Source organism: Phoca vitulina, unplaced genomic scaffold (genome assembly GCF_004348235.1).
Source record: "Phoca vitulina isolate PV1807 unplaced genomic scaffold, GSC_HSeal_1.0 scaffold21, whole genome shotgun sequence".
Taxonomy (NCBI): domain Eukaryota; kingdom Metazoa; phylum Chordata; class Mammalia; order Carnivora; family Phocidae; genus Phoca; species Phoca vitulina.
The window spans coordinates 2,945,835-2,973,057 of NW_022589724.1; the positions used below are offsets into that span (position 1 = coordinate 2,945,835).

Consider the following 27,223-nt stretch of genomic DNA (forward strand, 5'->3'; position numbering starts at 1 on the left):
TCAAGTCTTTCAGCATATATTGATAAGCTGGTTTTCTTTATTTTACCTACACTGATGGGGATTTATTCTATTTCTTAATATTAAGTCATCTTTGTAATTATGGGCATAAATGCCACCTGGTAATGGGAGACTCTTCACAAAGGAATGTCTACCTCCCATGACAGCCGGTGGTGAGACAGACATGCTCATGCCCAGGAGATGGCAACTCGTGAAAGAAGGCAGTTTCAGGACCGACAAAATGGAATCAACTGCCAGACCTGCTCACAGGAGGTTTGCACTGAAAATTTCCAACAGCCACCGAGAGAACTGTGCGTTTTTCCAGAAGTCACCACGTGGCTCTAAGTAGTCCTCAAAATGCCAGGAAAAGTCTATTCAAGAAAATTATTTTTTTAAGTTCAAGGACTGTGCTGAAGGTCATTTATCACAGTGAAAATAAACAGAAATTACAATTAACAATATCACAGCACACCTGAACAGATTTCAAGCTTCTTCCATACACATTTTCTCAAAAACTCTCAAGCAACAAGACACTTCTTCCTGCTCTTTTCTTAACCAAAGATAAAGTACAGGTTAGGAGCCTTTTTTTTTTTTTTTTAAAGATTTTATTTATTTATTTGGAGAGAGAGAGAGAAAGCGCACAAGTGGGGGGACGGGCAGAGGGAGAAGCAGGCTCCCCACTGAGCAGGGAGCCCAACACGGGGCTCCATCCCAGGACCCTGGGATCACGACCTGAACTAAAGGCAGACGCTTGGCCGACTGAGCCACCCAGGCGCCCCAGGTTCAGAAACTTTTTATACCAACTTTGTATTTTGAAAATTTTCCAACTTACATAAAATATGAAAAAGTAATGTAAGGAGCACCTGTACACCCTCACCTAGATTTAACACTTTATCACATCTGGTTACCAGATTTCTCTTTCTCACCACACACACACACACACACACACAGTTTATGGCAAGCACTGACTCAAGTTCAGTGATTTTTCAAGTAACTTGTCCAAGTGTATGTAACTTTGGTAGCAGTGGGCTTCTGGCATTAGCACAGAGAATTCTACCTTAGTGGAGGCTGGACCACACAGTATAGGAATAACAACACCACATACACGTAATTCATTTTTGTTCATACACTGACCCATTGGAGATAATTTAAACAGACTATAACATAATTTGTAACAGACATTTTTAGTCATTTTTATACAGAAATTGGGTGAATTCTCAGTTTCTATGAGAAATCCAGTTTAAATTACCTTATTTTGACCTTCAAAATACTCGAGCTACCTGGTACAAGCTGTATCCTCCTGGGCTCCAGTCTGGCTCCCGGCACTTACTCGGAAACCCTGGCAAATCACTCAGGCCCTCTGGGTCTTTCAGCGTCTTCCTCTGTAAAATGATCACACACTCCCAGCTCTCTGAAAGTCTCATGTTCATTCCTACCTCAGAAACTTTACACCTACTCTTCCTTCTGCCTTCTTCTTCCTCTATTTCCCTTAAAAATCCTACCCTGTCTTCAGGCCTCGCAGCATTGTCCTCAGAAAGGCCTTCTCTACCCTGCAGACTAAGTCAGACCTGGATTATCTCATACCATCCAACACCTCTCTTCAGAGCAGTTATCGCAACGAGCAATTGTGTATTTACTGCTCTTGCCTTTCTGGGTGTATCTGGTTCACTGCTATATGTCTAGAACCTGTACATATTGCATGACAAAAGGTATATAAAACTTTTTGTTGGATGAATGAGTAATACTATCTGACTCAAGGGGTGGTGAAGATAACGAAAATAATGTAAGAGAATGTCTAAATCCAAGTGAACACTACATACATAGTCTTTTCCCGGCGATATGACTAGAAACTTTTTGCAGGAACTTTTCCAAGAATAACACTCTTACTTTGGATGGAAAGTCTGGGTGACACAGCGCATCAGAAACAAGACAGACAGACTAAAGTATCAAGAGGGTAGGAGAGTGCAGGCTGCCACAATGCCAGAAGGTCGTTAACAGAACAAGACATATGTGGGCAATGGTATCTTCAGTCTGAGGTCACCCTCTGCCTTTGCTAGAAAGCTTCATAGAGATCTTCTACCTCAGAGAAATTAATCCTAAAGCAGCAAGTAGGTACACTTGCCAAAAAGAATACTGTAAGGATATACAGACCACCAAAAGTAAAACTTCTTATTTGCATACAACGTAATTGTCTATGTAGAAAATCCTACTGTATTTACATAAAACCAGGATGTAAGATCAATATACAAAAATCAGTTGTATTTCTAGCAATGAACAATCAGAAATTAAAATTTAAAAATCAATGCCATTTATAATAGCACCAAAAAATAAGAAATAGGGACAGATTTCACAAAGATGTGTGAGACTTAAGAAAAAAATACCAGACAAACCCAAAATAAGGATATTTTACAAAATACCTGACCAATACTCCTCAAAATTATCAAATGTCAAGAACACCTGATACTAAATGCAATATCCTGGATTTTGGAACAGAAAAAGGACATGAGTAGAACCAATGATAAAATCTGAATAAAGTCTATAGTTTTAGCTAATAGGAATATACCAGTGTTAGCTTCTTAGTTGTAACAAACGTGCCCGGGTAATGTAATATGTCAACATTAGGGTAAACTGGGTAAGGACTATAAGAGAACTCTCTGTTTTATCTTTGCAACTTTTCCCCCTCATTTTGGTTAGAAATTGACAAGCCGATTCTAAAAGTCATAGAGAAATCCAAAGCAACTAAAATAGCAAAACCACTTTGAAAAAAAGTACAAAGTTGGAAGATTTATCTATTACTGACTTCAAGACTTACTATAAAGCTACAATAATCTAAAGAGTGTGACGCTGGTATAAACACAGACAAATCAGTCACAGATAAATACATCAACAGTACAGAACAGACAGACCAGAAAAAAGATCCACACCTATATGATCAGCTGATTCTGAAAGAGATGCAAAGTCAATGAAGAAAGAATAGTCCTTTCAACAAATAATATCAGAACAGTTTGATAACTATATGCAAAAAAAGAACTCCAATCTATACATTGTGCCACATGTAAAAGTTAACTCCAGATGGATCATAGAGCAAAATTTTATACTATGAAATTTATGAAAGCAAACATACCAGAAGGTATTGGTGATCCTGGGTGAGGCAAAGATTTCTTAGATACAGCATCAAAAGCATAATCCATTTTTAAAATAGATAAGTTGGACTTCGTCAAATTAAGGCACTCTCAAACAGAACTGGAGGTCTCACACTTCCTGATTTCAAAATTTATTATAAAGCTATAGTCATCAAAAAGTTGTGGTACCGGCATAAAGACAGACATACAGACAAATGGAACAGAACAGAGAGCCCAGAAACAAACCTTCACACATGTGGTCAAATGTTTTTTGACGAAGGGTACCAAGATCATTCAATGGGGAGAGGATAGTGTCCTCAACATATGGTGTTAGGAAAACTGGATGTCCACATGCAAAAGAATGAAATTGGATCCTATGTTGTACTCTACACAAAAATTAACTCAAAATGGATAAAAAACTAAACATACAACCTACACTGTAATGCTCTACGAAGAAAATGCAGAAGAGTTCCAGAACACTGGATCTGCAATGATTTCCTGGCTAGGACCCCAAAAGCACAGGCGACTAATGTAAAAACAGATAAACTGGACATCAAAATTTAATACTTCTGTGCAAAGGACATAATCAACAGAGTGAAAAGGCAACCTACAGAATGGGAGAAAATAACTGCAAATCATTTATCTGATAAGTGGTTAATATCCAGAATACATAAAGAACTCCTATGACTTAACAACAACAAATCACCTGATTAAAAACAGGGAAAGGCCTTAAACAGATTTCTCTAAAGAAGATACACAGATGGCCAACATGCATAGGAAAAGAGGCTCAACGTTACTAAACAGGGAAATGCAAATCAAAACCAAGATGAAGTAGCATTTCATACCCTTTAGGATAGCTATGATCACAAAAACAGAAAAGTAACAGGTGTCGGCAAGGATGTGGAGAAAACTGGAACCCTTGTCCATGGCTGGTGGGAATGCAAAATTGAGATAGCTACTGGGGAAAATAGTATGGCAGTTCCTCAAAAATTAAAAAATTTAAGTACCATATGATGCAGCAATTCTCCTTCTGGGTTTATATCCAAAAGAACTGAAAGCAAAGCCTTGAAGAGATATTTCGTAGTGTTATTTACAATGGCCAAGAGGTGGAAGTAACCCAAGTGTCCATCAATAGATGAATGGGTATACAAAATGTGGTGTTACACATACAGTGGAATACTATTCAGCCTTAAAATGGAAGGAAATTCTGACACATGCTACAACATGGATGAACCTTGAAGACATTAACATTATGGTAAGTGAAATAAGCCAGACACAAAAACAAATACTGTACGATTCCACTTATGTGAGATATCTAGAGTTGTCAAGTTCATAGAAATAAAAAGTAAAATGGTGGTTGCTAGGGGCTGGGGGAAGGAGGAAATGGGGAGTTGTTTAGTAAGTGTAGTGTTTCAGTTTTATAAGATGAAGTTCTGGAGACTGGTTGTACAGCAATGTGAATATACTTAAATCTATGAAACTGTACAATTAAAAATGGTAAAAACGGCAAATTTTATGTTCTGTGGATTTTACAATTAAAAAGAAAGACACCCTTAAGACACTGGAATGAGAGAAAATATTTACAAATTATGCATCTGAAAAAGAACTTACATTCGTAATATATAAAAGGCTCTCAAAACCCAGTAAGAAATTATTATACCCATTCATAATTTAACAGCCATGTTAAATTAAATAGACTGACCATACCAAGTGTTGGCAAGAATATGGAACAACTGGAATGCGTCTACTCTGCTAGTAGATATGTAAAACAGTACAAATACTTTGGAAAGCAGTTTGGCAGTTTATTAAAAAGTTAAACATAAACTAACCTATGACCCAGGTATTTCACAGCTAAGTTTGTGCCCAGAAAATATGAAAGTATATGTACAAAGAGTTGTACCTAAATGTTTATAGCAACTTCATTTGTAATAGCTCCAAACTGGAAACAATCCAACTGTCACTAAGTGTATAAACTAACTGTGGTGTAGAGCCATACAACAGAATGCCACTCAGTACTAAAAATGAACGATACATGCAACCATCTCAAAATAACCAGGCTGAGTGAAAAACCACCACCACACACATACATACATACACAAACACACAACACAGTATATGATGCCACTTACATAAAGTCCTAGAAAATGCAAACTAATCTCTAATAACAAAAAGCAGTTCCACGGTCCCCTGAGATTGATGGGGGAAGAAAGGGACCGCAAAGGGGAACAAGAACAATTTGGAGAATGACAGATATGCTGGTATCTTGATTGTGGTGATGGCTTCATAGGTGTATACATGTGTCAAACATTAAATTGTGTAATTTAAACTTGTGCAGTTTATCTTAATTATATCTCAATAAATCTCTTTTTAAAAAGAAACAAATCCTACCAAAGAACCACCTGCCTAATAGACATTTCTCCCCAGACCACAGGATTCTTAAGGTCCTTCCAGTTCAAAACCTCTACATTCCAAATGGCATCTAAGGAGTGACCTAGGGGCCACTCTGTCTTACAATCTCTAAAGAGAGTGGAAAATGTGAATAAATCATCAATAAGGATTTCGTAATGTCACTTTTAAAAAGTGAAGAATTACACAGAAGGGATAAAATATTTAAAGAGAATACACAAGGTCTCAGATATAACTGTCATTAGTAAAAAATTAATTTTGTAGATCTCTCTCATGGATCAAAAAGCATCCAAACTATGGCTGTTTACTCCCATAAAAAGAGAGCCTGATTAATAGTAGTAATGTCAGATCTATCTCAAAAGTAAGTTAATCTGTTAAAAATAAGAATAAATGATATTTATGGTTCAACAAGAGTTAATTTTTCTTCCCAATGACTGTAAGTTTGAGAGCACAATTTCAGATTTTATGGTCCAAATTCAGTGAAAGTTAGGGACTACTGTCTGTACTGTAATGTCTAATTAAATACATAAAAAATAGAAAGATGTGAAATGAGAGCCCACACCAAAAACACCATGTCCGTCAGTGAAAAGTGGGAGGAAAGATCCAGAGCGCAGTGTGAAAATGCAGTCCATGATTGTACTGACAACCTTTTACTGCTCCCTTCATCTCATCTAGTTATGAATCCCAATAGGCAGAAATGAGGGCTATGGTTTGTAAGATTCTGAAATGTTTTGCTGTTAGCCGTTTCTATACCAGTAAATCCCCCCAAATGTTTGTTAAACTGACCAGAAAAGAAGCTAATAGGTCTGTGAAGGTATTTGGTCAGGAGATCTGGATTCTAACTCTGGTTTGACTAGATGTTAAGCTGTCTGATACTCGTTAAGTCACTTTAATTCCATTTCTCATCAGTAAAATGAAAAGTCAATGTACATACACACATACTAATTCTAATTACCAGGCTAGGAGCAAAGGATAAGAAATTTGCAGAATGGAGAGTTCTGTATTCAGGCCAATTCGCCAGTAACTCAGTGCAACAAGCTTTTAACAAGTAGTCTGTCTCCCAGAAACTGTCAGATGCATGCATGAGATTCAAAGATTAATGAGTAGTTTGGTCTCCACTTAAAAGGGAGAATTAAAAAAACAAAAAGAAGAAAGTTCCTGCCTTTGAAGAACTGACACTGCAATGAGTGAGACAACTAACACACAATGAACCAGAGCTACAAAACACAGCGAGTCTGGGACCACGAGAGAGGAGAGTTCACGTGTGATGGACGCACCCGGGAGGAAACACCACTGCACGTGCACTAACCCAAGTTAGCGAGATCTGTCATGCACACGGAAAACCAAGCTCCGCTGGGACCAGTGAAATCCAAGACGCTGGACTATAAGTGAGTCTACCCTAAGTTTCTCAACACTCTCAATAACTGTAATCTGTAACTACAGCTAATTACACCTCAAAGACAGTCTAAGCCCATTTTAGTGGAATCTTTTAAATAACAGAAACACGAAAATCTGAGATAGTTTTATCTGCAATGACTACATGGTATTTTTGTAGGATTCTAAAACTAACAGAAATCCATTTTTTCCTAAAATTTTATTTCAATTTTATTTATTGATTTTGGTATTTGCTTTGGCAGAAAACATTGCTAGTTATGATTTACTACCTATATGCTGATTCTACTATATTTTAATGAAAAAAATTACTTTGCAGGCAAAATGCAAAGTAGTATTATAAGTACATAAAGATTAAATATTAACATTTAACCAAAGTCACTAGAACTTCCATCTAAAGCAGAACATTTTTTTAGCATTAAAAAAGAAAAGAAAGAGAGAGAGTGGTGTGTGTGTGTGTGTGTGTGTGTGTGTGTGTGTGTGGTGGGGATGGGACAATTTCTTCCAGACTGCCTATTGAGGTACTTACAGTGCTGATCACAATCAACTCTGGCAAACACTACTTGATTTTCATTTGGATATTCTTCCTTAATGACATTAGAAGCTTCCTCAAAAATTGGATGCAACATTTGGCTGAAACGACACCTATGTACAAAGAAGGATACCAATTAAAACTGAAAAGCAGAAGCAATAAAAGCCTATTTCAGTTATTATCCACTGATATGTAGTATATGTACAATAAACAGCTTTTGAGACGATCACATAGTTAATTTAGTCATGGACCTGGAAGCCATTCATTGAAGATGAAGACAATTTTGAATTCAAAGACTATTCCAATTCAGACTGTACAATTAAAAGATTTTGTTTTTTGCACCTTAAGAAAATCACCAATATTATAAAGCACACAGCTAAGGATCTCTCACAGAGGCTAAGAAACAAGTCTGATATAAGCCCTTAGGATGTATCTCCACTTGGACTTGCAACTACTAAGACTTGGGCATTTATAAAAGAAATTAGCTTTCTCTAAATAATGAACATATTTTTAGACTACTATACAAAATCTTCAAGAGGTTAAGTTTATTGCAAAAAGTAGACTGATTCACCTGACTAGGTCAATCAAATTTCATAGGCAAGTTAGTATACTAAATAAACTGCATGAAAAGAATATATAGCATACAATACAATGTTCCCCTCAAAATTTACCCCTGGTTAAAATAGGCTTTCGTATCTATGAACATATTAAATGTATTAAGTTCAGGAGCAAAAATGTGCAATTCCTAAACAAGACTTCCTATTCATGTTTCTTTTGTCTTTTCTGTTTGTTCTGTTTTTACTTTTAAAAAGGGGCACAAACCCCACAATATTCCAGGAACTTGATACTTCCAATTCTGACTGCCCCTTAATCAGGCCAACTACCTCACAAATACGTTGTAGGTCATTAAAGGGACCTGATAGAGAAGAATCAGAATCAGCACATAGCCAGCTGGGTTAGAACAGCCATTCTTGTATGAAAAAGGTACTGAGTATTTGTTAACAAACAAAACAAAACACAACTGTAATTGCTACTCTTGCTTCCAGAGTCCTTTTCCACCAAGGAACTTACTTAAATGAAGCCTGTGAATTCTTTAATCGGCAGGTGATTAGGTTATACCTATTAAGTATAATTCAGCAAAAGTCTGATAAAGCCCGTGAAAGGGTGCAAACTGTATCCTTCCTCCTTATTTCTTTTGGTAGATAGCTCCTCTAGCCCACTCACCTGACTTCCTAAGGAGATGTCCTAGAATATATCAAGGAGACACAATCTGTCTTCAATCTCTTGCTTTCAAGTGGCTCTTTCCTCTTTTAGCATTCTTAAATCTCTCCCATCTGGGATAGGTGGGTGGGGTCTGTGGACATCAGGGACCGTGTCTTATTTGACTATGTATTCTAATAAGCATTTCAATATATGTCTGTTAAATGATTAAATTGATAGGATGGAGGAACAGGAAAGGCTAGGTCCACAAGTTTATAGTTTTCTTTTTTTGTTTTTAGAGAGAAAGAGCGAGCACGGAGCATGAACAGCAGGGGGAGAGAGAGAATCGTAAACAGGCTCCGTGCCCAGGGCAGAGCCCAACATGGGGCTCAATCTCACAACCCTGAGATCATGACCTGAACCGAAACCAAGAGTCGGATGCTTACCGACTAAGCCACCCAGGCACCTCAAGTTTGTAGTTTCTTATAGATTGCTGAAAATAGGGTGCTGGAGGGCAGGGGATGCATAGGGTAGGAACTGATGAATGGTTTCCTGAAGAATCAGGATATGGCCTAGTGAAGAATTAGTGCACAGGCTCCTGGCTTAAGGGCAAGGTAAAGGCATATATTAGGGGCTCCTTCTTTCTGGATTGTGCAGTTTGCTGCCCAGTAAGCATTTAATAAGCAAAGGTTCATGTTTAAAATAGGATCAATTTGAATACCAGAAGGTGACTGGGAAAGATGAAATAAAAGTTCAACTGCAATATCACCATACCTTCATACACATGTATCCATACATATGGAAAGTTACATTTATAAAACATAACAAAAGCAACAGATCATTAAAAGGGCCTTAAGGGTCATCTAAATCCAATCTCCAATCTAGTGCTTGAATCCACCCTTTACAAATCAACCAAATGGGTAAAAGTCTTTGCAGGGACAATTTGGGGGTACTTACTAGTATACTTATTAATATGACCTAGTAGGGGGGAGGGGGGAAATAAGCTTCAGAGTCAGACATACCTGAGTTTAAATCCCAGTTCCACCACTTACTAGCCGTATGACCTTTCTGAGCCTCAATTTCCTCAACCTAAAATGGAAATTATAATACCTACCTGCAGGGTAGTTCTGAGCATTAAAAACAATGTACATAAAGAGCCTGGCACATAACAGCATTATTAAGTACCTACTATGTTTCATCAGTCTTTGAAGCAAGCAGTATTTTTAGGCAGCTCTATCAGAGAATTGCTCCTTAAGCTGTGCCACATTCATAACTCCAAGCAGAACTCAGAATCTAGCCTTTGAGGCCACAAGGTATAAATCTATGTCTTATGGTTAATTACCTAAGTTTTATCAGTTGAATGAAAGAGTACTAATTCATGAACAACTCAAGGTGTTCTTTGGGTAATATGCTTTCCCAAATAACCGCAATTAGTCCACATTTCCAATTCAGCTTTTGCAACAAGGTCAGTGGCACATTCTATTTCTCTTTCTTACAACACACAAAATCCCTCAATCAAGAGAACCGTGTTCTAGATTTAACTCTGCCACAACTCTGTCAGGTAACCTTCGGAAGACACTTTACTCCTCTGGGCCTGAGTTTTATTTTTAAAGTGGATCGGACTAGATAATCTTATACCCAATTCTGTGGCTACTGTTACATGTGGACAAACCCAATTTACCTTGGAAAATGCTACCTTGGTTATACACTTTAGAAATGGCATTTTTCTCTGTGTATCTTCAACATTTACTGAAGTTCTTTAAACATCTATACATCATTCATTCAGTAAATACCTATTATGTACTTATCTGCCAAGTACTATGCAGAATGCCTGGGGATTAATGTTGAAAAAAGATAGATATGGTAACTTTTCATAAAGCTAAGGCTGTGGTAGGTAGCCACCAATTAAACTACATCATACAAGTGTTCTGATGAGCTAAGTATGTGTGTTATGGAAAGATAGAAAAAGGGTTGGAATAGGGTAGGAATACTGATCTAGGAAGGTGACCTGGAGGAAGTGGCATCTAATCTAAGACTTGAAAGATGGTTAAGACTTAAGTATGTAAATAAATGGGTGAGAGAACAGTGACCCATCCAGGCAGAGAAAATATCATGACTGAAGGTCCAGTGATGAGAGTATAAAATATTACAGAAACTGAAAGATGTTCAGTACAACCGGAACAGAATGTGGGAGTGGAGAGAGGCAAGAAATTAAGATGTAGAGGTAGGGTAACTTCAGGTCTGAAGTCACTGGGGACTTTCTAGGCCAAGGTAAGGGACTTCAGACCTCAAGTTAGTGGAACACCATTTAAGGGTTTTAAGATGAAGTGTAACCTTATTCAGTTTGCACTTGAGGTAGACCACTGTGGCTTATAGAGAACAGAATGGAGACACGTAAGACTTGAGGCACAGAAAATAAATTAGGAGCTTTCACAGGAATCTAGGTAAATTGGACTGTGGCCTGAAGTAGGTGGTGGCAATTAGTAGGTAGTAAGCCTTAAAGGGTCAAATAAGATACAGATTGTCTAGGAATAAGGATTATTAATGTGAGAGTTTCAAGCTTATCTCCAACTCAAGCTCCCTTCTACCTATCCCCATGTCACATTCTTTAACATCTACTACGTGTTTATGCCCTGGTTTTAGATGCTGGGAATGCTGAGTAAGACATTATCTCTGCCCTCAATGTTGGTTTGCACAAATATAAAAGACAAAATAATGTAGTAAGAAAAAGAAAGTGGTATCCAGTGCTATATGAACACAAAAGACAAGGATCTGATTCAGACAGGGGAAGGAGTAAAGGCTTCCTACAAGTAGTAGAAGATACATGTTTAAAAAGTGTCAACAATATATTTCCTTCTACACTTGCCACATCCACATCCTCACCTCCAAATACTGTTTACTTCCTCAGTCAGAAAAATACAGAATTGCAATATGTATCTGTGTGTGTGTGTGTGTGTGTGTGTGTGAGAGAGAGAGAGAGAAAGAGACAGAGAGAGAAACAGAGAGATGCGCTGGGGGGGAGAGAGGATGGATTTGAGTTTTTGTTGCTGCTTTTAAGATGTGGGATAATGGAATCAGATATATTTTTCTCTTAAAATACAAATGATCATGAAATTAAGCTGCTTCCTTTGTGACTGAACCTTAATTGACTTTGTATACGGAATATTGTCTCACGTAAGAAAAAGGCTTCCCCTTCACCCTTTCTAGCAAAGAAAAATTCACATGCAGCAAGATAAGAGAAAAAAAACTAAATGATGTAACTTCACCCCCCACTGCAAAAAACAAAAATAAGATTATTACTTACCAGTCAGCATAAAAATTTACTAAAGCAACATCAGCATTGTCTGAAATTGAAAAACAAAACCAAACAATCTAAGTTAATTGTGTCCACGTAACTGACATAATCAAAGAGATGGTTTTCATCATGATCTTTTTCCTATTTATGTAAAGGCCTGCTAAAAACACACAATAACAATTAAGTTACCTCTAACTCAGAAACCCATACAGAGTCATGGACAGGTTATATAACCTGCGTTATAGGTTATATAATCCTTTTCTCTATATCCTCCATCTTTATACCTTCATTGAATGAATATAAAACAAAAGGGGAATCAAATCCAGATCAGGAAAGTAAACTACTAAATAGCCTACTCTCATTTAAAACTTCTAAATAACAAAAAATATATTATATGTTAATAAATAAATAAATAAATAAAAGGGAAAAAAAGAAAAAAACTACTAAATAGCCTACTCTCATTAAAAGTGAAGTGGAACTCTAGAGGGGAGGGAGGTGGGGGGATGAGTTAGCCTGGTGATGGGTATTAAGAATGGCACGTATTGAATGGAGCACTGGGTGTTACACGCAAACAATGAATCATGGAACACTATATCAAAAACTAATGATGTAAGGTATGATGACTAACATAACATAATAAAATAAAATTTAAAAAAAAAGTGAAGTGGAATGATCTGGATTTGAATAATCCTTTTTCCCCTCCTTAAAAGAGAGAGTGTGAGCGGGGATGGGGGGTAGAGGGAGCAGGAGAGAAAGAATCTTAAGCAAGCCCCAAAGCAGGGCTTGATCTCATGACCCGAAGATCATTACCCGAGCTGAAATCAAGAGCCAGATGTTCAACTGACTAAGGAACCCAGGTGCCCCTTGATAATCCATTTTTTGATCTCCCATATACATGAATAACTGAGAATTGGCTCTGCAAGAAAATTCTATTTCACAGAAGAGACCTGTGTAACTAAGCCATTTCTAAAGTTCAGATGTCTCACTAGTTGCAACAAGTAATCTACAACTAATCATGTTGTATAACATGCACATTTTCTGGTTCCTATCCATTAAACAGCTCTTCTTTGTTGCAAAAATAACAGTATCATTTGCATAGGAGGATGTGAAGTCATGAGAAAGATACATTTGTTCCTTTTGCCTAAACTTCATACAGAGAAACTAAACTCAAGTACTCACAAAAATAAAACACAAAGATATTCTAGAATTTGAAAAATGAAAGGAGAATGATTTGTGAGTTTCAATTCTCTTCTTCCTTTTTTACCTTCAAAGCACTTTTTATCCACTTGCTTCTTCACTCGGAAGCAGTGGTTCACAAACTGTGCTCCCCGGACCAGAAGCACCAGCAGCACGGAGAAACTCACAGAAATGCAAATTCTTGGGGGGGTCTAGCAGCTTCTATTAAAACCTTGGAACCAGGCCTACCAGGACGGATATTAGTAAGTCCTCCAGGTGACTCATGCATGCTAAAGGTTATAGAACCACTGCTCTAAAGAGATCCCATAATATGGGATAGACTTTTTAGCGTTTAAAACCAATTCCAAGAACACAAAACAGTATATGATGTTCAATGAATAACTCCTTTTACTTTTATTATTTTTGGTTTAGTTCTGCTTACACCAGTGGATGCAATGGAGTGCTTTAAAAAAAGAAGAAAGAAATTGTTTATGCATTCATTGTACATTTTCTTAAATCTCCTAAATTACAATTTTCTATCAACCATGTTTTCACCTTCCCTCTACTACTTTTAAAAACAGAAATGTTTCCCCCCCCGAGATAACTGTATCCACAATCACACTGTCAGCAAACAAAGCATTCAGTAAAACACTTATTTAACTTAACTGAACCAATGACAATAAAAGAGATCAGAGTCGGCAAATTAGTTAAAAGTTAAAAAAGACAAAATATTTCTAGACTGTGTCCTAAGATCATGAACGTTTAGTATCACACAATGGGAACTGCTGGCCTCTAAGTAAGCTCTAGCAAAATACTTTATAACAGTGGTAGTTATGACAAGGCAAAGAAATATAACAAGACTGAAAGTTTATCTGTAACACAGGAAAAGAGACTTACACAGTTTAAGAAATTTTACTAAAAATCAAAACCAAAAGTGCTTTGTTAATTCAGGAAGCCATGAAGCTAATCAGAATGCCAGCTCCTCAACTGTTCTAATAATTGAGATTTAACTTTGTTTTTGTATATAAACTGGCTCTTTCTAAAGAAGCATACTTTAAAATATCAAGGTACTTACTTAAAATGTCATCTATATTCTCTGTATCAAGACTTGTTATTTCAGTTGTTACAGGAGTAAAAACCCAGGTTACCTGGAAATTTTAAAAATGTGAAATTAATAAATGTTTTCATAAAAGGCAAATAATGCAGAAAATCTGATAAAAAGAAAATGAAAATTTTTAATAAAGTTGGTTCCACTTGTTATTTACAAAATCACCCATCAATTGGTTTTAATTTTTATTATCTTTATTATTATTCTAACCTTTCACTAGATCAACAAAACAGAAGAACTTTTTTTTTTTTTTTAAGATTTTATTTATTTATTTGACACAGGGAAAGAGTGAGAGAGAGAGAGCACAAGCAGGGGGAGCAGCAGGCAGAGGGAAGGGGGAGGGAGAAGCAAACCCCCCTCTGAGCAGGGAGCCCAAGGAGGGGGGGTGGGCGGGCTTGATCCCAGGACCCTGGGATCATGACCTAAGCTGAAGGCAGATGCTTAACCCACTGAGCCACTCACATGCCCCAGAAGTACTAATTTCTAAGCCTAGAAACTGGTCAAATAAAACTCCCTATATTTCCAAATACACAAAAGTGATTGTTTCTAAACAATTAAGAAATTAAGAATTGATTAATTCTTTTAAATTAATATTTCAACAACTTTATGGTGCAACAAGAAAAAATTTACTGGATTATTATCAATTTGGAAAGAATACAAAACCAAAGCTAAGTCTGCTGACTCTATCCTACCATGTTTCTAAGATAAAACAAAATAATAAAGAGAAGAATTCAAGAAAGACTTCAAGTTGTGAACCAAAAACCTTTCCTGCCTCATCTCACATACTGGTAATAACAATGTGTTAAGCGAGAGGCTCTTAAAAAGAGAATACAAATTTTCTACTTCCAAAACATTGAACCCAAAGTTCAAGTTTATCAAAGAAAATATTAGCTTGCATCTGCAAAATAAAGAAAAGATAAACTAAACTAGCAACAGTTCACTTCGTTTAAAAAGGAATACTTAGTGAATTTTATTTTTAGGCCCCACCTTTAACACCCTGTGTGTTAACGGAAATCCATTCACTGAACCGTGGCTACGAGTGACAACTAAGTCGGGCCCTGAGGGACTGAAGACTACCCCTGTGCCCCCCCATTTCACAGACACTTTAGTCACAACTGTTACAACTCAGAAAGTGTCTACTGCACCAACAATTCAATGTCTGAATGGTATAAAGCGCCATGTTGATGCTGGCAGGTAAACAAGCCCAGCTATCTGAAATATTCCTATTCATTTATGATTTTCTTAGAAAAAGCCAAATAGCACTAGTCTTATTTTCAAGTTCCCATACTCGTGCAGCCAAGAGTGCACTACTATTTCTGCTAGCAACCAATAAAGTATACTCTGCTACAAGTAAACTAGATAAGTTAAAAATCTCGAAATATTTGACATATGACTAATTTCATTATTTTAACACCCGAAACATTAACTGGAAAGATGAGATTCCCTCATTAGTCATTATTCCCTCACTATCCATATCTCAATGAACAGATCCTTCCCTCACCAGTGTATGACCAGCTCTTGAGAACTGCGCAAACTGTTGAAAGATAAACTGAGGCATATTAAAAATTTTAAGAGTTCATTTGAGCAAAAATCACTTTGAATCAGGTGGCATCCAATCTAAGAGAGAAAAGGAGCTCCAAGGACCTGTATAAAATGAAAGGCAGAAGAGAGAAGGAAAAAGGAAGTTTTACTAGGCAAAAAAAAAAGTGGGTTATTGCAAAGTCACTTTCCTTTTGGGGATGGCAGAGGTCTATGAGTCATATTACCAAACTAGTGCAGACCAGGCATTTCCTGGTTGACTGGTTTAAAATTCCATTTCTGGGAGAGTCAAAACTGTAATAAGTCTTAGTTTGGTAACATGGGGCTTAGCATAAGTAACTCCATCTTGGGCCTGTTGTTTTGTTTTTAACAAAGCCAATTATATTAATATAAGACTTTAGAGTGAATTGTGTTGAAAAATTCAAGGAGGTGATGCAAAAATATTACCATAAAGCAACAAAGTTGGTCATTATCAAAGTCAAGTCGTTAAATAACTTGACAATCATTTATGGAGCATCTACTAGGTACTGAGGGCACAAATGCATAAGGCATGGTATGCTCTACCTTGAGGAGCTCTCCAAATAGTGGTGATAAAGAGGGGAGAAAAATATCAAATACAAATAACCGTCTTCAGTTGTATAATCCAAGGAAGCCCATTTTTGAAGAGGTAGTTGTCACCCACCAAAGTTGTTTACAGAGAAATATATTCTAAATTTAACTGTTTTTTACTTTGAAATATTTACATGGCAAAATATTTACATGCCAGATGATAACAAAAATGAGACAACAATCAAATTTGGCTGCATTAAATACCTATTAGTTTAGAAACATGGTGCTAATAAGCATGCAACTGGTAAGACACATTCGGCTAACAGATGTGTTGCAGAGGGCCCAAAGCAAGAAAATGGTCTCTGACCCAATCATCTCTCTGCTCTGTAGGGTGTAAAGGAGGTGTTTTATCATTAACATTTTTATTAATATGCAGTATAAAGGGAAAGACAGGTTGTTTATTTAAATTGTTAGCAAGCTCCACTAGTCTGACAAATTGTTTCTTTTCATGTCAGCCCTAAGCCTAAACAAAATTCTCCCAGAAAAACATCTTTATGTGTCAAATGCTTTAGTGCTTAAGTAAAATAAAGACAAGTAGCTTCTAGACCAGGCAAGTAGCTCTAGACCAGGAAGACAGAGAGTGTAATCATTCATTTTTTTAAATTAAGACTTGAAATAAACTTTTAAATTTATTTTCTTTAAAAGAAACAACAAGGGCGCCTGGGTGGCTCAGTTGGTTGGGCGACTGCCTTCGGCTCAGGTCATGATCCTGGAGTCCTGGGATCGAGTCCCGCATCGGGCTCCCTGCTCAGCAGGGAGTCTGCTTCTCCCTCTGACCCTCCACCCTCTCATGCTCTCTATCATTCTCTCTCTCTCAATAAATAAATAAAAATCTTTAAAAAAATAAAAATAAAAAAATAAAAGAAACAACAAAAAGCTACAAAGACATTTTGAATAGAAGATCTTAACAGACATGGAGAATTTTAGCCTCTACTGATGGAATATTTAGACAACATATGTAAATATACAGATGTAAACTTATTTTTTATAAGTTGTTCATTCTCTTCAGGTCATTAGCTCTTTTTCTTGCCGAGAAAACTGAGAAGCATCTCCAATCACCTAGAAGTCACTAGAGAATTCCACCACATGCATTTTGTACCAAATATTAAACATTTCAGTCTGAGATGTGTCGAGTGATGCAATCTTGTATAAAAGGCACATCAGTGAAATGTCAAATACTGTACCCTACTTCACTGAAAAAAATAAATAAGGTGACAGGCTAGCTTTAAATAGGAGCTTCTTCAACAAGTAAAGAATATTTTCTTCCATTAGAAGGTTTTTTAAAATTGAGACATCTTTGGGAACTCTAAAGCTTTCCTTTCCTTCAATTTCCCTGTATCCTCCATGACCACCTAACTGGCTAGTGATGCCAGTGTGCCAGCTCTTATTTCCATAGCATGTCTGAAGCCACCCAGCAGCCAGCTGCTTTTCCCAAAGCACAACCCACAATTTTTCTGCTTCCCCTTTTTTTTTTTTTTAAGATTTACTTATTTGAAAGAGAGCACCCACGCTGGGAGGAGAGGCAAAGAGAAAGAATCTCAAGCATACTCTCTGCTGAGCGCAGAGCCCCAAGGGGGGCTCAATCACATGACCCATGAGATCACAACCCATGATACCATGACCCCAGCTGAGATCACAAGTCAGACACTTAACCCACTGAGCCACCCAGGCGCCCCTCCTCCTCTCCTTGCATACAAGGTTTCCTCTACCTGGAGTGTCCTCTTCCCCACTACCATATAATCAATATTTCAAAGACTGACTTCTTCTTCCATGGAGATCTGTCTGGTTCTCCTGGTCGAAAATAACTCTCTCCAAAGTCCAACCTATTCCAGGGGATGGGGATAGAAAAAGGAGAACGTGCACTAGAGGAATAGGAGTTACCGTGAAATTAACACTCTCTCCCGATAGACATCAAGTTAAAACAAGATACAATGAAACACTGATTACATGATAAAAGACAGTATTTTAGAAATAAATTTTGTAAAGATTTTTTGAGTAAGCACTCTCAGTGTCAGGTCAAATTTTAATTATTACAATGTTTTGTTTTTTTTTTTAAGATTTTATTTATTTGACAGAGACACAGAGAGAGAGGGAACACAAGCAGGGGGAGTGGGAGAGGGAGAAGCAGGCTCCCCGCCGAGCAGGGAGCCGATGAGGGGCGCGATCCCAGGACCCTGGGATCATGACCTGAGCCAAAGGCAGACGCTTAACGACTGAGCCACCCAGGTGCCCCTAATTATTACAATGTTAACATATATATATGCTATAATGCTAGCACATACAAAATGCTCTGGCACTCACTGCTAAGCCCCAGTACTGTTCCTCTTTTGTGAAAACATTAACTGAACAAGACACTAATCCAACAGGATCTTCTTCAGAAGCATGAACTAATGTCAGTAATAACACATACTGGAAGTGATTTATTAAAGCTTCTCTGTTCATAATTATACAAATAAATTAACAAATTTTCCTTGTATATTAAGGCCATCTGAGGGGCTGCTATTCAAATACACCCTTAGTGGGAACCACTATGACACTCCCTGAATTGAGTATTTCCCTTCAATCTAATCTGCCCACAGAGCTCAGACTGATCTTTCCAAATGCTGCTTTGCATACAACAAATCATATGCCACAAGAACACAAAAACCAAACCAACCAAACAAAAAAACCTCCAAGGGTTTTCTCTGTCTACAGTATAAAAGCCTAAATCCTTACCCTGGCATTTAGGACCATCCACAGGCCTGCTTTCCTAAATAACATCTACTGCTCCCAATCCATATCCTATCCTCCAACTAACTTGAAGTACAGAGTAATCATACATTCTAGGGGGCCATATACTCTGGCTTGCTTGAGAATAACCCAGTTTATGCCTGTCGCCGTGGAATATTACTAATAGCACCACTCCTTTCAAATGGGTCTCAGTTTGGGCAATAAATTACATGGTCACCCTATTTGCAGGAGACGTCTGGCAACTGAAAGGAATTACAAAAAGCTCCTCACAAATCCCAAACTATTAAGAAGTATATGTTTTCCCACATAATATACAGTAAAAGGAAAAATGGAATGAGAATGAACAGAGAATAAAGATGGAATCTGATATGAATGCTGCTGAACCAATTACTAGCCTCACTCACTGACTGAGACACTAAGTTCTTCACAAGGGAATAAAATCAGTAATTTCAAGGGTCACTCACAAACAGTCCAAATCCTGAAGTTACGAATCCAAGAATGCAAGGAGTCTACAGTACATGCGATTCCTAAAATGCATCTCCTTACTCTCCTGCATCCATACTTTGCTGGTACAGCTTGGACCATCCTGCTTGCAACGGCTAGGAAGGGCTATCTAGATTTCAAGGCCCAATTCAAAAGCTATCTTTTCTATGAAGACTCTCCTGATGATCCCAGACCCCGGTGATTCATTTCTCTCTCCTCTGAACCCACAGAGCACTTTCTAGAGGGTGTTAACAGATTATTAATTCACACAAGTTGTCTATGCTATCTCACCTCCTTCAGGAGATTGAGTACCTTGGAAGAGAGACTGCACCTTATTCAATTTTGTATCCCACAGATCATTTACTACAATAACCCATTTGTATACAGTAAGTACTCAAATACGTGCTAAGTAAATGAAAGAGCAGATGATGTTAATACACTAAAAATTTAGAGGGAGGGTGTTGGAGGTGAGAAATGGAGGAAAGAACAGCCAACAAACATTTTTTTCTTTTTTTGAGAGAGAGAATGAGTCAGGCGGGGGGGGGGGGGGCAGTAGAGGGAGAGGGAGGGAATCTTAAGCAAGCCCCACACTCAGCATGGAGCCTGACACACAAGGCTCGATCTCACAACCCTGAGATCATGACCTGAGCGGAAATCAAGAGTCAGACACTTAACTAGTCTACTGAGCCACCCAGGTGCCCCCCAACAAACATTTTTCACATGTTTGAGGGTAATAAGGTTATCAAATAGGAATAAAGTCTATTAAAACTTGCTTTTCATTATGTAATGGTGAAGAGCGTACCACTAGGTGATTATTTACAGAGTTAGATTTAGAGGAAACCTCAGAAGTGATCTTCCTACCTCTTACAGAAAGCCTTCTACCTCACTAAGAGCTGTGCTGAGCTTCTAGTTATACCCTCTCTGGTTCCCCCACAGCTATACTCTGACATGATTTCCAGACACTTCCGCACACAGAATACCCTCATTTAAGAATAGCTATGTTACACTGGTGGATAAAAATGTAATACTTCTTGTATTGTTTTAAAGGTGTTAACATGAAAATAAAAAATTTAGGACTTTCGGGACCAGAATCTAATAAAGTATCAGGCAGAAGAGGTTATTAGGTAGTATTTCTGCTAGCAAGATTGATAAGTCACAAAAGCATTTATTTGCTAGGCTTTGCTTTAAGTGTTTTATTAGCATACTTTAGTTAATGAGTTTAGAAAACAAGAAGTATTTCCAGCGAATTTGTTTGTTTTAAAGCTTAATACCTTAAAACCTTGTTATTAAAAAAAAAAAAATGGTCCCTGGGGCACCTGGGTGGCTCAGATGGTTAAGCGTCTGCCTTCGGCTCAGGTCATGATCCCAGGATCCTGGGATCGAGCCCCATGTCTGGCTCCTGGCTCGGCAGGGAGCCTGCTTCTCCCTCTCCCTCTGCCTCTCCCCTGCTCATGCTCTCTTTCTCTCTCTGTATCTCTCTGTCTCAAATGAATAAATAAAATCTTTAAAAAAAAAAAAAAGGTCCCTAAAGCAGCAGTACTGGCATCACCTGGGACCTTGTAAGAAACGCAGACTATCAGACCCCAGACCTACTGAATCCGAATCTCCACTTTGAGAGGATCCCCAAGTGACTCCTATGTACATTAAAGTTTAGGAAGCACTGCTTTAGAGAGCAAAGCCTCCGACTCTACAAGCAAGCATGTAAACCCATTTTAAACTCTGTACAAATGTTTGTACTCCTCAAATATGAACACAGGCAGGAACAAGTAAGACTAATTTGTGAGAAGTCTGCATTGACATGCAAAATACTGTGATTTTAGAAAAATGTGGAGTCTGTAATCTTATTAGAAATTTACAAAGATGTTAATTTTTTAAAGTATTCTGCCTACTGCCTGAATAGATATTTCTGCATGAAAATTACTGGTATAAAATAGGAACTTTAATAGAGAATGTTTCCTTCCATGTGGCATTACCATTCTCAACTGACATTACATCTGCTAGGCATTCTGCAGTAATAGCTTCGTGTATTTGTGCTAAATCTTTCATTTTCCTGCCTGTCAGGAGAGTCTCAAAGCCCTTTACAAACTGTGTCTCTCCTATAGCAAGAAATAAGTAATGTACCAGGCAACAGCTCTCTTCCATTCTAATCCAAATTGACAAACCAGCCTACTACCTGAAGTCCCGATGCCATGGGACCCAGGCTGTTTCTCCTCCCTGGGGCCACTTCTCTGACTCTCAGTTTTGCATTAAGCTGGCAGGCAACAGAAGCATAGAGATTTTCAGTTGGCTGCAAGGAGCTAAGAGATATGAAAGGTCCCCAGAGGAAAAAAGCTGAGGCTGACAAGCACTGTAAGAGCCCTGAAGCTGAGTATCAACTGAGGCACACCTCACTGTTAGTATTCCCAGAAGCATTATAATGAACTAGAAGTTCAAAAAGAGGGGAAAAATAGGACTAAGTATAGAATAACACTGGGAAGCTACATTAACCCTTAAATTGCTCAGTGATACAACTTTTGGACAAGTGATACAAATTTTGGGCAAGTAGGAACCAATGTGCTTTTATAAAGAAACCTTAGAACAATTATAACATTCCTCATTAAGTCAGTCAAGATATGGTGGGTGCAGACTTGTTTGGGAAAATAAATTCTATACCCCCAAAATAATCATTCCAATATAGGTAATATAATCCCTAAACTCAAATTCTGCCAGTAGAAACAACCATAGAAAATAAAAATAGGGGTGCTTGGGGGGCTCAGTAGGTTAAGGGTCTGACTCTTGATTTCGGCTCAGGTCATGATTTCAGGGCTGTGAGATGAAGCCCCATGGCGAGCTCCGTGCTGGGTGTGGAGCCAGCTTAAGATTCTCTCTCTTCCTCTGCCCCTCCCTCCTTTCTTTCCCTCTAAAAAATAAAAAAAATAAATTACTGAAATCCATATTTTTTTCTTGTACATTAGTTATTTGATCATGCATGGATTTCCACTAAAACTGATGTCATTTCACAATGTACTGCAAAGCTTCACTAATCAAAAAACAGTGTGGTACTTGCACAAAAATAGAGATCAATGGAACAGAATAGAAAGCCCAGAAATAAACCCACAATTATATGGTCAATTAATCCATGACTAGAGGCCAGAGTATACAATGGGGAAAAGATAGCCTCTTCAATAAATGGTGCTGGAAAACTGGACAGCTACATGCATAATAATGAGACTGACCACTTTCTTATAACATATACAAAAATAAACTCAAAATGGATGGAAGACCCAAATGTGAGACCTGAAACCATAAAAAACCTAAAAGAGAGCATGACAGTAATTTCTCTGACATTGGCTGTAGCAACATTTTTAGGTATGTCTCCCTAAGGCAAGGGAAACAAAAACAAACTACCGGGACTACATCAGAATAAGAAGCTTCCGCGCAGTGAAGGAAACCTTCAACAAAGCAAAAGGCAACCTACTGAGTGGGAGAAGGTATTTTAAAAATGATATATCTGATAAGGGCTTAATATCCAAAATATATGAAGAATTTATACAACTTACCACACACACACATACAAATCTGATTAAAAATGGGTAGAGGACCTGAAGAGACATTTTTCCAAAGACATACAAATGGCCAACAGACATTATGAAAAGATGCCCATTATCACTCATAATCAGGGAAATGCAAATCAAAACAACGAGAGGGGTGCCTGGTTGGCTCAGTCATTAAGTGTCTGCCTTCGGCTCATGTCATGGTCTCGGGGTCCTGGGATCGAGCCCCGTGTCAGGCTCCCTGCTCGGCGGGAGGCCTGCTTCTCCCTCTCCCACTCTCCCTGCTTGTGTTCCTTCTCTCACTGGGTCTCCCTCTGTCAAATAAATGAATGAAATCTTAAAAATAAATAAATAAATAAACCAACAATGAGAGATCTCATACTGTCAGGATGGCTAAAATAAAAAAGACAAGAAATAACAAGTCTTGGTGAGGATGTGGAGATAAAGGAACCCTCATGCACTGCTGGTGGGAATACAAACTGGTGCAGCCACTGCAGAAAACAGTATGGAGGGTCCTCAGAAAATTAAAAATAGAAATATCAGATGATCCAATAATTTCACTACTGGGTATTTACCCAAAGAAAACAAAAACATTAAATCAAAAAGATATATGCATCCCTACATTTGTTGCAGCATTATTTACAATAGTCAAGATACTGAAGCAACCCAAGTGTCCATCCCTGATGAGTGAATAAAGAAGTTATGGTGTGTGTGTACGTGTGTGTACACACACACGTACACACACACACTGGAATATTACTCAGCCATTAAAACAAGAAAGATGAGATTTTGCCATTTGTGACATGGACAGACCTAGAGAGTATTATGCTAAGTGAAATAAGTCAGAGAACGACAAGTATCAAGTGATTTCACTTACATGTGGAACCTAAAAAACAAAACAAACAAAAAGCAGAAGCAGACCCATAAATAAGAGAAGAAACTGATGATTACCATCGGGGAGAGGGACATGGGATGGGCAAAATGGGTGAAGGGGAGAGGGAGATACAGGCTTCCAGTTATGGACGGAATAAGGCACAGAAGTAAAAGGCACAGCACAGGAAATATAGTCAATGGTACTGTAACTGTGTTGTATGGTGACAGACAGTAGCTACACTTGGGGTTAACAGCGCATAATGTATGAACTTGTCTAATCACTATGTTGTATACCTAAACCTAATGTAACACTGTGTCACCTATACTAAAAAAAAAAAAAAAAATGATGTTGGGGTGCCTGGATGGTTCAGTCGGTTAAGCATCTGCTTTCAGCTCAGGTCATGATCCTGGAGTTCCGAGATCAAGCACCACATTGGGTTCCCTGCTCTGCGGGGAGTTTGCGTCGCCCTCTCCCTCTGCCTCTCCCCTGGCTTGTGCTCTCTCTCTCTCTCTCAAACAAATAATAAATAAAATCTTAAAAAAAACAGTGATGTCATCTGTGTTTTGTTTTCCACCGTATTCTAAAAATGGGATGAGAGCCTAATATAACACTGTACATTAACTGTATTAGAATTACTTTTAAAAAAATGGGATGAACTAATTTACCTGGCATAGACAACGTAGTTCTCTGACCTTCAAAGAAGAGTCCAAAGCTTTTCAGAACTGGAAGTGATCTTCTTCTCAATGTGTGTAAAGGATTTTTCTCTTAAAATCACCCCATACTCCTCTAAAACCCCAAATTCTAGCAATGGTGGTACTAACAAAGCATGGGAATTGGGAGAAAAGTTAAGATGAGAATTGTTACCTTCTTTTTCTATACACACTCTGGAACCAGGGGCGGGGGGTGGGGGGCGCAATGTGAGACAACATCCCATTCATCATTGTCTCCTGATTAGTACCTAACACTGGATCTTATAGGTAACAGTCCAGAACAAACACTTGCAAATATATGCCAAAAGAAAATTATGACTACTCTTCTTGTGGTACAATGTAATTCTCGCCCAGGATGCCTGATGAAAGAAAGTTCCCTTAAGAGAATCTACATACATGCTGGTACATACACTCTTCTGTTAGGTCATTCATTCCACAAATATCTCACTGAGTCACCTATTACATACATGCCAAGCACTGTGCTAGGCACTAGGGAACGGGATGTGAATAAGATTTTATATATATATAAAATACATACACACACACACACACACACACACACACACAAAAAAAAAACATCTAGCAAGGGGCGCCTGGGTGGCTCAGTCGTTAAGCATCTGCCTTCGGCTCAGGTCATGGTCCCAGGGTCCTGGGATCGAGCCCCGCATCGGGCTCCCTGCTCCACAGGAAGCCTGCTTCTCCCTCTCCCACTCCCCCTGCTTGTGTTTCCTCTCTCGCTATATCTCTCTCTGTCAAATAAATAAGTAAAAACTCTTTAAAAAAAAAAAAAATATCTAGCAAGATCATCAAATTTAATTTCTCTTTCCTATTAAAAAAAGAGAGAAGATTCTCAAGTATTTTAAATCTTTTTTTTTTAAGATTTTATTTATTTATTTGAGAGAAATAAAGTGAGAGCACAAGAGCTGGGTGAGGGGCAGAGAGAAGCAGACTCCTGCTGAACAGGGAGCCCAGTGTGGGACTCAATTCCGGAACTCCAGGATCATGACCCGAGCTGAAGGCAGACACTTAAGCAACTGAGCCAGCCAGGCACCCCTCTCTCAAGTATTTTAATTGAAGAGTCATCCATAGTTCTTGGCAAAGTCATTATCTATTCTCAAAAGATAACTGCTAGGCACTGAACAATGAGAATTACACAGTACGTCATACTCCCCTTTTGCCTAGGCTTTCAAGAAGCTTTGAGTCAATCGTAACACAGAACAACTACACTGACACCAATACTGAACAATCTTATTAACATCACTAAAAGCGGAACAACCAGATATTAATGCTTCTTGATGGGATGCAATAGGAAATAAAAAGCACCACTTGTGAAGTATTCTTAACCCAGAAAAACTGAAACTGACCTCAATCTAATCAAGCCCAAGAACTCCTGTAAGGAAACAATGGATGAAACATGAAATGACACCAGGGGGATACAAGCAGCAGCATCAAGAGATAGGAAATTTTATAGGAAAAATGACAGCCCCCGAGAAGTGAATCCTGAGACAAGTAGTTGAGTACAAGTAGTTTATCTGGGAGAAAAAGGAAGTACCCACAGAGAAATGGGGAAGAAGGATGGGGAAAACAGCCAATATATAGAACATAATATAGTGAACTAAATGCCAATGTTTTCACTTTTTAAAAAATTTTTCAAGGTTTATACCAGAAAGGCTCTGAAAAATCCTAAATTGTATAACTGAAATTCTTCAACTGTCTTATTTACCAGTTTCTGCTGGTGGCATATATATTTCTAAACTGCACAAAGTGAAGAAAATACCCCCTACTATGTCAAAAAAAATGTCTTTATTTCACTACTAAACATGTGACCCTGACCCTTTTTGGTGAGTCAACAGTCTTCAATGAAAACCTGTTCTTCAGTAAAACCTTTGGTTTCTTATTATACATACTCACTTAGTTCTGAATGACTCTCAGGCTTTCTGGTTTCCTATTCCTGAGTACTATGTTCTACAATAAAAAATATTTTATTAGCAAATCCAAGAACGACTCCATTTTTATACAGGCCTAATGTGTTAATCCACTGCTTACTTTAAAAATCTGTATCTTCAGGGCACCTGGGTGGCTCAGTCATTAAGCGTCTACCTTCGGCTCAGGTCATGATCCCGGGGTCCTGGGATTGAGCCCCACACATCGGGCTCCCTGCTCCACAGGAAGCCTGCTTCTCCCTCTCCCACTCCCCCTGCTTGTGTTCCCTCTTTTGCTGTGTCTCTCTCTGTCAAATTAATAAATAAAATCTTTAAAAAAAAAAAAAAAAGAACAGTAAACATTATGTACATAATAGCTTAACTTTTATTCACTTTTCAGCTAAGTAAGGCTGTAAGATGACCTGCATAATACATTAAAAATTTGTATCTGATTTACCTGATATTCACCAAAGGGGTTACTTCTAGAAAGGGGGAAAGAAATTAGGAATGGGAAGGGGCAGAGGGACATAAGTTTCATTTTTATTCCAATTATACTTTTCTTTCCATATTAAATTATTTAATCGAGAACATTTTC

The 27,223-nt window shown here is 38.0% G+C and overlaps 1 protein-coding gene across 2 annotated transcripts in view; it reads right to left on the reverse strand.

Annotated features, from left to right (window-relative positions):
- ERP44 (endoplasmic reticulum protein 44) overlaps nucleotides 1-27,223 on the reverse strand; it is a 93,130-nt gene that overhangs the window by 43,465 nt on the left and 22,442 nt on the right. The window contains exons 2-4 of one of the 2 annotated variants that reach the window (XM_032419023.1): nucleotides 14,196-14,268; nucleotides 11,954-11,993; nucleotides 7,447-7,562 (exon numbers count right to left, since the gene is read on the reverse strand). In XM_032419023.1, coding sequence (XP_032274914.1) covers nucleotides 7,447-7,562; nucleotides 11,954-11,993; nucleotides 14,196-14,268 — 229 coding nt within the window. Of the gene's footprint in view, nucleotides 1-7,446; nucleotides 7,563-8,673; nucleotides 8,968-11,953; nucleotides 11,994-14,195; nucleotides 14,269-27,223 lie in introns of those variants that run through there. The other variant, XM_032419024.1, reaches the window with a different exon arrangement.